Source organism: Callionymus lyra, chromosome 12, assembly GCF_982586985.1.
Source record: "Callionymus lyra chromosome 12, fCalLyr1.hap1.1, whole genome shotgun sequence".
NCBI classification, from domain to species: domain Eukaryota; kingdom Metazoa; phylum Chordata; class Actinopteri; order Syngnathiformes; family Callionymidae; genus Callionymus; species Callionymus lyra.
The window spans coordinates 13,641,304-13,653,770 of record NC_141829.1 but is presented as its reverse complement, the minus strand read 5'-3'; the positions used below and the strand labels follow the sequence as shown (position 1 = coordinate 13,653,770).

General features: G+C 35.6%; 1 protein-coding gene across 2 annotated transcripts in view; it reads left to right on the top strand.

The window, feature by feature from the left end:
• The window catches only part of slc4a10b (solute carrier family 4 member 10b), a 29,038-nt gene continuing 16,571 nt past the window's right edge, over positions 1 to 12,467 (top strand). The window contains exons 1-5 of one of the 2 annotated variants that reach the window (XM_087804414.1): positions 1 to 48; positions 9,600 to 9,681; positions 10,547 to 10,696; positions 10,766 to 10,904; positions 12,231 to 12,391. In XM_087804414.1, coding sequence (XP_087660540.1) covers positions 1 to 48; positions 9,600 to 9,681; positions 10,547 to 10,696; positions 10,766 to 10,904; positions 12,231 to 12,391 — 580 coding nt within the window. Of the gene's footprint in view, positions 49 to 3,754; positions 3,923 to 9,599; positions 9,682 to 10,546; positions 10,905 to 12,230; positions 12,392 to 12,467 lie in introns of those variants that run through there. The other variant, XM_087804415.1, reaches the window with a different exon arrangement.

The window sequence follows — 12,467 nt, the reverse complement described above, 5'->3', positions numbered from 1 at the left end:
ATGGAGTCCAGAGACCTGGGAGCCCACATGGAGCCTCTGCTGCCAACGGTAAACCACAATTGTGACTCATTTAAAGTGTGTTTTCTTTTCTTTTTTACTACGGTGACCTCGATAATTGTTCAGCGAAGTGAGCAACAGACAATAACAACTTTAATACTTTTGCTCAAATTAATTTTTAGCGAACCGTCGCTGCAAAAGAAATGCCATCTTAAAAAAAAAAAGGCTTTTTAAATGAAATGATATAGAAAAGTGAAGAGTAAGTGATGCTAATATGACGAATAACAATTTTACATTTTTGCATATTTCAGCAATATAAATGGCTGACACAAAAAATGGTCAAAGTTCACGGTACAGGATCCGTTTTATAGTTTATAATTATAACCATTCCTAATCCATGGTTGGTTTCATTTCCATGTATTTTCTTCACTCATTATGTCGTTCATACAAACAACAGCAGGTGGCTACAGTAAAAACTGAACAGCTCTTCTTCAGGTGTTGGAACCTTTTGCCTTGCTGGGACTTTTCTACTTTTATTACATTTATTTTTTTTATTAACAATGTAGATTTTAAGGTATTTTAATTAAATATATATCCATTTATCAGTCAATCAATCCATTTACCCATCCATCTATCCATTTATCCATCCATCTATCGATCCATCTTTTTTTCTTTATTAAAAACCTAAAAAATCTCCTATATAAATTGTCATTCTTTTTAGGTAAACTAGAAGGTAACATGTCCATTTTATCGTCTGTCCACTGCCACAAATGAAGGTTAAATATCTTTTTGTAAGACGCTGACCACTGGTACACGCATCGTGCAAGATCTTTTGTTTCTTTTTACAAACATGGAAATCATCTCCAAACACTACAAGCATTTTCCACTGAAAGTCTTACTACAAAAACGAACTAGTTCCACTTTAAATAAATGTTTTTTGTGTGCAAGTGAGCTGAGAAAAAAGGTTTAAAAAAAGAAAAAACTCTTAGGTCCACAGGATAAAGCCTTTTTTTCCTTTTTTTTTTTTAGAACATCCTGGTGGTATTTTGTGGACATTTGGCCTCGGTCTCCTCTCTCTCAGCCGTGGACAGCTTTAGCTTAACAAGGTCTGTCTGTGACCCGACCGGAAGAGTCTGAGAACATTTAGTGACCAAAAAAAAACAACTGTTAATCTGCCATTTGACTAAGTGACGAAGTGACTGGTGTGTTTTACGGATTTATGTCTCCATTAGCTACTTTAACCAGGAAGTTTCTGTCGGTCTGTTACCGTAATGACTGGAAAAGCTATAAGATTACACTATACTGATTTAAATTAAACCTGTCGATTACATAATGTAACCTGGAATCGCATCAAAATCCATACAAGTATCTATATATATTTATATATATATTTATAGGATAAATCAACAAACCTTTTTTATAGTTTTGGTGCTAAAATAGTTGAAAAATCACATTATAGGTGGGAGTTCTTTCCCAGTTCTTTCTATTAACAATCTCACTTTTCTTAAAATGTCTCTTATTTTTTTTTAGGGCAATTCTTTCTTCGGATCATCAGTTGTACGCAGAAGTTTGGTGAGTTTTTTCTACTTTATTTGTCCAGAAATTCAAAAACAACATCTATCAAACGCATTATAGATAAATAAAGTATATAAAGTATGATACACAACTAAATGTAATAATTGAAACAGCTCATTATGGGATATCGCTCTAAATAGTAAACATTCAAATTGTTCATTTCTATTATTCTAACCACCATGACTATTAATATCAATTAAGGAATTCAGTAAAACATTAATTTAATACTAGGTAAAAAAAACAATTCAGTTTCTTTCATGGTGCACTGGGTGTTGCCATCAAAAACAAATGATTAATACATTCACATTTCTTTTTCCAAGTGCCGCCCCATAAACTCATCTCCTATAACCGTGACAAAAAATAATAGTTCCGTCTGAGACCAATATAAGATCCTATTGCTTGAGAACATAACGTCATCCCACCTGTGACACCATACGATGTGTTTCGAGGGTCCCTCCATGAACAAAAGAACGTGGATTAAAAATGACAGAGGTCTCTCGTCTCGGAAACGCATGCGAGAAACGCATGCGAGAAACGGAATACGCGAAAAAGTCACCGTTTGATTTTTCCACTATTGAAATACACGCAGAGTTAGAAAGAAAGTTCGATTTTTCTTTGTTGCAAAAACTCTAGAGGTTATCAGGAGGCCCCAACAAAACAAAACAGGGATTTCCCATGATGCTCTTCTCGGTGAAGGCTGATTGGTCGCTACAATATATTCAAATATGCAGTACTTTATCTGCGATACCACAGAGGGTATATGGTGAGGGACCACTGTTATGGGAAAACTAACAAATATATACCAAAATAAAAATTAAAAAAATATAATAAATTATTAATTTAATTTTATATTATGTATTTGTATCTAACATGCATTTAACATTATCTCTGGGTCAAACTGACCCTATAAAACAAGACAAGTTTAAAAAATATATATAAATATATATTTATTACTTTGTTGTTTTATGACCTCGTTTTATTAACGCTTATGTTATTTCTGGGTCAATGTGACCCAGAGGCAACACAAAGGATACCACCAACGCAATTGTTTTTGGGCTTTTGGGTCACCTTGAACCAAAAACAACACAAGGGATACCAACAACACATTTGTTTTGGGCTTTCGGGTCACCTTGACCCAAAAACAACACAAGGGATACCACCAACACATTTGTTTTCAGGCTTTCGGGTCACCTTTACCCAAAAACAACTCAAGGGATACCACCAACACATTTGTTTTCAGGCTTTCGGGTCACCTTGACCCAAAAACAACTCAAGGGATACCACCAACACATTTGTTTTCAGGCTTTCGGGTCACCTTGACCCAAAAACAACACAAGGGATACCACCAACACATTTGTTTTCAGGCTTTCGGGTCACCTTGACCCAAAAACAACACAAGGGATACCACCAACACATTTGTTTTCAGGCTTTTGGGTCACCTTGACCCAAAAACAACACAAGGGATACCACCAACACATTTGTTTTCAGGCTTTCGGGTCACCTTGACCCAAAAACAACTCAAGGAATACCAACACAACATTTGTTTTCAGGCTTTCGGGTCACCTTGACCCAAAAACAACTCAAGGGATACCACCAACACATTTGTTTTACAGGCTTTCGGGTCACCTTGACCCAAAAACAACTCAAGGGATACCACCAACACATTTGTTTTCAGGCTTTCGGGTCACCTTGACCAAGAGACAACACAAGGGTTAATAAAACTACACTCTGAAGATAAAAAAATGATTTATTTTGACGACTAATGAGGGAAGTCATGAAACAACCAAGTAGTAAATGGTAAAAAATAATTTTATAATTCTCCTTCGACATCATGAGGGCCGTCAAAATATAGTCAAAGGGGCCAAAAGTGGCCCACGGGTACCACTTTGTCCAAGTCTGCCGTACAGATTATAAAAAAAAGCACATTTATGCATCTCGGATTTTATTCATTCAGAAACAAAATACTAAAAAAAATGTTTTAATTTATTTCATGAGGTGGTTTATTCTGAATCACACACTTCTACATCGATCAGTGAATGAAGTGAACATCACGTCAGTGAACAGCCTGAATGAAGCCTGGTGTGTGTGGACAGCAGGGACGACGATGGTTTTAATCTCCGTCGCTGCAGACGTTTGATTGACGCTCGATAATAAATTACAGTTGTTGGACTCAACAGAAGGGCTTCAGCTTCCACCCGGCGCGGTGTGAAGCAGAGCTGCTAGAACTCGAGAGCCTCTTTTTTTTCTGTAGGAGCGTTTGAGCTCCGAGCCGATTATTTTAGCTCAACGCCGCCGAGGAGGCAGAATGAATTCTGACCATTTGGAGGATCCGTGGCTGTTCAACCGTCAGGTAGGACGACGATCATGTGTTGAAAATCTTCTTTGTGAGGTTGTTTAAAAAAAAAAAAAGCTGGCTTTGAAAGTAACATGATTATAGAAGAGATGTATGATCAAGAAAAATACTGGGATGTCAGTGATTTCTCTGCCACTGGTGGCTCTGAAGATGCCACGACCATCTGTACGGCTCGCGTCCAAGTATCTGCCACATCCTCCGACGTCACCTTAGCTCCGAGCACTGCCTGTCATTTTTGAAATCAGCCGTCAAGACTGGGTTTTTTGCCAGTATTTTTTTTCCCCCCCTTTATTTTTCAGATGCCTGAAATGCCCTTCCGTCTTTGACCATTTGCCGTTTTAAAATCCGCGTTTTACAGAAATGTTGCTCCGACATGGATCTGAATCATTGATGCTAACGCTTGTAGTTTTATTGCGAGTATAAGTACATTACAAAGTCAAATCAATTCAGGTTGTATTCAGTCTGAAGCTTGACTGTAAAGACTATTGAGCTAATCTTGCTTTTACACAATCGTGTTTACAGTTGTGTTTTGAAGCCTTGTTTATTTTAATCTTTGTATACTATATACTATTTTTGTGTACTATTTTCTACTAGTTACACTGTTATGTTTGTTTCAATACATATGTTAATAGGACGTAGCATTCAGTGAGCAGCAACGATTGATGACATAGCAAATTCTGAATCGGATATTTTTACCCCTAGCACTAGACACTCCGTTTTAAGGGGTAGACGAAGGGAAGGGCTAATTGCTGGAATTGTAAGTAAGTAAGTAATATTTATTTATATAGCGCTTTTCCAGACCAGGGTCACAAAGCGCTTAAACAATCAAAACAATACTCAAAAAAGTACATACTTTAAAGATCAAGATAATACTGAGAACAACACGGGAGTTCCAGAAAATCAAGGAAAAGCCTGAACAAATAGAAACGTCTGAATTGTATTGCTTATAAGTAAGTTGATAGTAGCATAAACTTTTCTAAAATGCTAGGTTTATACTACTACTTTTAACGGATAGAAATAAATTCAACATGCTTAACAAATGTTTTGAGTCCGGTCTTTAATAGTTTTTCTCCCCCTGCACTGGTTAAATATATACAGTTAATTTAATGCAAAGTCCGTCCAGGGTGAATTTAAAATTGACCGATAAATATTCTCGACCTGCAGCCCCCGGCTAGCTCACAAACAATCGACTGATGGATGAAAGCTAAGTGAGGATTACCGCTTTAAAAAAAAAAAAAAAAAAAAAGTCAAGAGTTGAGAGGATCACGCAATTATCTTTATCACTGTATACCATGTTAAAAATAGGTCAGCAATATGTCTTGCGTCATCCCACCTGTGACACCGTTTTTCCCCCCCAAAATGTTCTAATAATTCATAGGCAGCAGGATCATCCTGGTCCTCCTGTGTGTTAATCTGGGCTCAGACTGCGTGGATGAAACTATAATACGTCTTATTACATCCATATCATCCATGTATTTTCTAGTTATTATCTATAGTATGGATCCATCTCTTACTAAAAACATTCAAAGAAACAGAATTGTCCTTATGTTTGCTCGTGGGTCAGGTCATATTGTACTTTAAAAACAGTGGCGGTTTAAGCCGAGCGGGGATTTTGATATGATGTTTGCTCGTGGGCAGATTATGAGTCTGGTTGGGAAGCGAGCCCGTGACGGGCTGCAGCTGTAAAAGGTCCACGATGTCAGATGACGGTCAAGGCAGGCGACAGATTTAAGTCCACAGTTGTTGGTACATCAGCCTCTGTAAACCCTCCGTCTGCTCTTTTTGGATGATGTCAGAGACCAGAAGTCGTGATCCGTCATAGCATGTTGGATCATTGAGAGGATCCAACTAGGAAATGGGGGTAACAGGTTATTAAGTAGGGCTGTGTATTGGAAAGAATCTGGCGATATACGATACATATCATGATACATGGCGATACTGTAGTAACAATGATAATATATATGCTTTTTTCTGGCTTTTACAATAAATAAATGAACAAATACTTTCTCCAATCAAATGTTGGAAAGTTTTTCTGAATATGACTCAAACAACCTGGAGCAACATGTAATATCCAGTATCTGTTAGTATTTAATTATTTACTTTAAACTTTGTTTTAAAGCTAAAACGAGTCCAAATATCAGCTTTAAAAGCTGCTGGACTCTGGTGTTTCCTTTATTTTTCACTTATTTCTGATATTTTTTTGTGATTTTTTGCCAGTTTTGTTGTGACTTTGGCACAAAAGAAATGAAGAATATTGCCAACTAGTGGCCGGAGGTTTATTTGCAGCACACAAATGAATAAACGCTGTGAATGTTTTGAGTCTTAATTGTAAAATAAAACATCAAATGATTGATCTTCTATACACAAACTATAGAACTATAAATAAAACAAAATGTTACTTCAAAGTTAAAAGAAAAACTTTTTATTTTAATTTTAAATATTGATACCGTGCTATTTAATATCGATACAGTATCAGGAATAAAAAAAATATATATAGTGATATATAAATATATCGTTATATAATCAATATTTTCCTACACCCCTATTATTAAGTAACACGTGACAGTTATTATTCCAATTTTTGGGGTAACAAGTGCTGTAACTAATTACTTTGTCTTAGATTTAAACAGGCGTATTTTGTTATTTCAATAAAGTTTTGGTCGGTTTTAATATATATTATTAAATAGATATCTGCGATCAAAAGTGAAACAAAAAGTACAAATATGACAATGTATTTATACATTTTGTTTATCGTTCTTACCATTTTTTTTGGATGGTTAAGGTAAGGTAAGGTAAAACTTTATTGATCCCTCAGGAGGTCAATAAATTGTTCTTCCGCTTATGTTAATCAAAGCATCTGATCTTAAACCGATTCGTACACTTGGCCAATTGTCTGTATACCTATATTACAAATATTAACGGTCCATAGTAACTAGTTACCATGAAAGGAACCTTTGAAACAAATGTTAACATGTGACAACATGACAGTTAATGCAAGAAAAAAACAACACTGTTTCTTTAAACATCTTATTTTAACAAGAGCAGAAAATAGTAAAAATAATATACATTTAATTTCAAAAGAACTAAGTTTTTGAATATTAATAAATTACGTGGAGTGCGAAGAAATTTATTATGGAGCTAATGCTCCTCAAAACCCTTGTATTCATTTTTGTTTTTTTTATATTTGTTTGTATAAATTAGATCTAATATTGGTCTCGGAAGGAACGCAACGCATCACTTCAGCCGAAAATATTTCAATATTTCACATTTGTATTTGTAATGTTTGGGATTTTCCTGAACCATGTCCTCGTCATACAATTTCATTCATTTCGAGTGAACTTGAGGATTTACTCGAGAAGGTCAGATCTAAATAACCCTGTTAGCATCTTCGTCCTTCGTCTCCCGACTGTTTCAAGATGTATTATGGGTAATCCTGATCCACCCAGTTTGCATTAAATCCATAAATCATCCGTGTTTAATATTCAGACTGGTGCGATTATAGCTTTAATTTATGCTATGTTTTTAAACTTTTGTAATATTGATGCAGCCTGTTAAAAACACATTTAAACACTATTAAAATGTTAAAATACAGGGTACAGGTACTTTTGAATGGCTCTTCTTCAGGTGCCAAGAGGAAGAGTGTGAATATCTACCGCCACTAGCAACCTTTTTATCTTTTATTTTAAGCAGAACTCTGTTCTTCCTTTTACTCATTTCAAAGCTACATTTATGAAATGTGTGTCAAAGTGAGTCAATATTAATGTTATATCAAAGATGTGTCAGACACTGATGATGATTTCATTAACAAGAACAGTCAGATCTTGTTCAGAGACTCAACACGGCCGAGTGACTGTGAAGAAAAACACTTTCTATTGAGCTCATTGTGGTTCCAGCGTGGACGGGTTTAAGATGATCAGACTTGTGAGGTTTGTGTTGATGACAAAAGTCCTTTGAAGATGGATTTACTCAACAACAAAAAAAAAATCAGTGTTTCTTCAAACCATGGGTGGCTAAATACATTCTACACCAAGCAATAAAAAGCTTTTTATAAAGAAAATAGTGATAACTAGATTTTATATCAATCAATGATTTATGAAAATATATCAGTGTTAGAATATTCAATTGAATTCAAATGAATGCAATTGAATTTAACTTGTCATATATAAAAAGTTCAAACTTCAATCAATTGATTTCTATATTAAAAGGTTAACATTTTCTTAATTGAATAATGGAATTTAATAATATGATTGTAACAATACATACGATATATAGCAGAACAAGAATATATTTGCAGTATAGTCGAGTACTTGATGTATTTACAGATCACATGACTCTTGACGATGTCGTAACTGCTTTCATTTGTATTGAAACCAAAATATGTCCAAATATCAGCTTTAAAAAACTGCTGGATTAGACTGTATCCTCTCGTCCACAGTCATTTCTGGGATTTTTTGAGATAGATTTTTTCCATTAGCAGTGGAGGACGTAATGACTGCCGCCATCTAGGGAATGGAAGTAATATTGCAACACTTATATTAACAAACTCAATCAATATTTGCATGTTAATTGTAATTGTTTTTTATTATTATTATTATTTTTTTAATGGGAAATGTAACATGTCAAATATAAAAAGTAGAAAATTAAAAAAAAAAAAAAAATATTGAATGAATTTGGGGGATTAATTCAATCAATTGATTTCTATATTATAATATTAAAATTTGTCTTTATTAAATAATGGAATTTAATTATATCATTACTATATTTTATATTATTTAAAGAAGCTGAATTAAATCATGAAATAAAAATGAACAAAACGCATTTATATTATATAAATACATCCTATTATGAAAGTATTTCTTATTCTCCAAAGAAAAGAGTCCAAAAACTTGTTATGAATAGTAAAATAACTTTTAAGTTGGTTATTAAAAACATTTAGTCATGATCCGTCTAATAGTTTAACACCGATGACCACAAAAATACACTCAAAAAAGGGCCACACAAAGTTGAATTTCATCCCTGAATGATGCGTCTCTCCTGCACCCTGTGTTGCTGGGACAGAACCTGCGTCAAGAGACACTCTCCGAACAGACAAACTGTTGATGTTTGTTGTGCTGATTCACTTCTTTCACCTCCTCCTTCCCACCTTCCCGGGGATTACATAAGCGCACCATCGTTCACACCACAGAAAGCTGGTTATCACAGTTGTCGGATCCAACGGCACCGAGCCACGTCCCGCTGAGTCCCATCGCTCTCTGCTGCCGCATGCATGGCCGACCAAACAACTACAATACAATAAAATAGCCGCATGTGTTTGAACGCCTCTCCGGGCTCTTTAATGACATTTCCAGTCATTCAATTTTCTCTCTTATAATCTGCACAAAAGCCTTTTCACTGAGGAGGATTATACACTCATTCTGCAGTTCTCATGCTCGCACAGATCACTTTATGTCCACAAATATAAACATCTGAATGGATCAGAGAAGAAAATATAACACAACCGTGACTAAAAACTGATGATAATGTGTTATAATTCAAACAGCTGGTGCGTTCACTGACCCGACCATTGAGTGGGACAACTTGTTTTTTTCTTTCACAATTTGTGTGTGAGATTATGCAAATAATTCTCTTCAAGGTACAGTTTGTTCCAGATGTTTGAATCCTATGTGTTACGCAGAAAAATGACGACGAGGCTGTGGTGGATCGAGGAGGAACTCGCTCGCTGCAGAGGTCCAACTTCGAACAGGAGGATCTTGAAGGTAACGTGCAGTGGTTGTCAAGGGCAACCGACTGAACACACGTAGTAAGAAACAGTGTTAAATATATTCGATAGGATGCACATCTTAGAATAATTGATGGTTATATTGTGATTTTATTTTAATTTATTTTGATGTTAAAATGTTAAACAAAAGCGTTTAAATGTTTTTTAAATAAAGAAAATAAAGCTTGAAAGTACAAAGGTATAACAGATGTTGTACTCAATATTTTTTTAAATAAAAATTTGATGAAATAGTCAAGAAAAAAAAAAAAAAGATTTAAATGGTTAAATAAGTTAAAAATCTGTAAAAAAAAAAAAAAAAAAAGTCTAAATATAAAATAAGACTAAGAAAAATTTGTAAAATAGTGATTTCCAGATGATGAACAAGATCTAAAGCACAATTTGACATTCAGTGACATTTTATGAAAAACTGTAAAGTAAAATAAAATAAACTAAACTGTTCGCATAATCCTGCCCCCCCCCCCAAAGAAAATGTGATGTATTGAGGGTTGTACGTTTCTAAACAAGTCGTGTGTATTGTAAATGATCTTACATATCACGATATATATTATATATTGCAATACTCTAAGACCAAGAAAATATTTGTAGTATTGTCCAGTACTTGACTCTGGTGTTGCAGAATTTACAGACCACATGACTCTTGATGAAGTCGTAACTACTTTAATTTGTTTTGAAACCAAAATTTGTCGAAACATCAGCTTTAAAAGCAGCTGGAGTCGACTGTATCCTCTAGTCCTCAGTCACAGCCAGGTTTTCATTGTTCATCTTAGCTGTGGAGGACGTAATGACACTGCCATCTAGGGACTGGAAGTTTTATTGCGACACTAATAATCGTGTGTCTTCAGGACACAGAACCCTTTACATCGGGGTCCACGTGCCCTTGGGCAGCACCAGACACCGAAGCCACCGCAGGCACCGTCACCACGGACCCAAACACAGACGCAGCCGGGACCGGACCCCCGTCCTGGTGGAGGGGAGAGAGTCCCCGATTTACGGTACCAGACTCAGGATCTTCTCGTCTCGTGCCCGAGTCGACCTCACGCTTGAGTTTCTCCCCCAAACAGACACCCCGTCCCAGAGGGTGCAGTTCCTGCTGGGGACGGAGGACGAGGACGAGGACCACCTCCCGCACGACCTCTTCACCCAGATGGACGAGATCTCCGTGAGGGAGGGGGAAGACCCGGACTGGAGAGAAAGTGCCAGGTTCTGTTTTCATGTAAAACCGTTGCTTGGCTCATTTTGATGTATGGAAGTAGATCCTTGTTGGAATATTGAACGACGAATTTAAAATCTAAATTGTTGAAAATATGTTGTTTTTTTATTGAAATGTTGCAGTTTTTTAAGAGTCGATTTTCTTTTTGACTAATTCATCTCAATAATATTTTGATGGGTTAAATATTAAGCATCGTAACTTTTTTTTATTACCTTTATTAAAAAATGTTGAAATTGAATAGTTTATTTTTTTTTAAATCCATGAACTGCGTCATTTGTATTTTGAGAGGTTAAAATAAATCTATATTACTTTGAAAATGTAATTGATACTTTAACTGAAACCATTTTTAAAATACTTGAATTAAAAAAAAATTGAATCCTTCCGGAAAAAAAAAAAGGTTTTCTCATTATTTTAATTGCGATAATTAAACATGACATTTCTTAAATTCAATGTTTTATTTTAAGCCTTTTTAAATTACAATATAAAAGGTTTGCTGTAATAGTGCCAACATTTTTGTAAACAATTTCAATATATAAATATATATATTGAATTTAGAATTTTAATTACTCGACTTAGGATGTTTCGAACTGTGTAAAAAACCCCAAAAACAATTCATTTTTAAAATTAACTTATGTTCCCGTTTTTTTTTTAAAATAATTCCACAAAAACGAATTCAACATTAATAAACAGAACATATTGAATTCATTTCAATCCAACCATATTTATATCTATATATATATAGAGAGAGAGATAAATAAAAAAGAAAAGAAAAAGAAAGGCTTAAAAATCAACAACATTTCATTGAAAGAAATGTAAAGTTTCAAAGTTTTAAATATTAAATTAAACCTTTCAATATTCTGATAGACTTCCATAGTGATGATGCCATAGACTTACATTTGAATCACATTAACCCTTGTGTTAACTCAGGGTCAAGGTGACCCAAAGGCCCCAAATAACAAATGTGTTTGTGGTTCACCTTGACTCAGAGACAACACAAGGGATACCACAAACACATTTGTTTTCGGGCCACCTCGACACAGAGATAACAACAGGGATACCTCAAACGCATTTGTTTCGGGGCTTTGGGTCACCTTGAGACCGAGAAAACAAGAGTTAAGAGACCCAGAAGGTTACATTTTCAGAAAGTCTCCTATATCACACACATTACGATAGTCAGGTCGGATTTATTTGCCAGGATTACCTGTAGACACTCGGCAAGAATGTTTCCATGGAGAGAAACGGAGACGGTTAAGGGTTATGTAAAGAAAAAAGTTTGTCAACCAGCTGGTGACTAAAATCCCAAACTGCTGTTGCAGGTGGTTGAAGTTCGAGGAGGACGTTGAAGACGGAGGCGAGCGATGGAGCAAACCTTACGTGGCGACCTTGTCTCTGCACAGTTTGTTTGAGCTGCGCAGCTGCATCATCAACAGCACCGTCCTGCTGGACATGAGAGCCAACAGCATGGAGGAGATCGCAGGTGAGGACCCCAACTAGGGACCCGGGAAACAAACGTGTTTGTGGTATCCCTCGTTTGCCGAGACCCTGAACCTTCT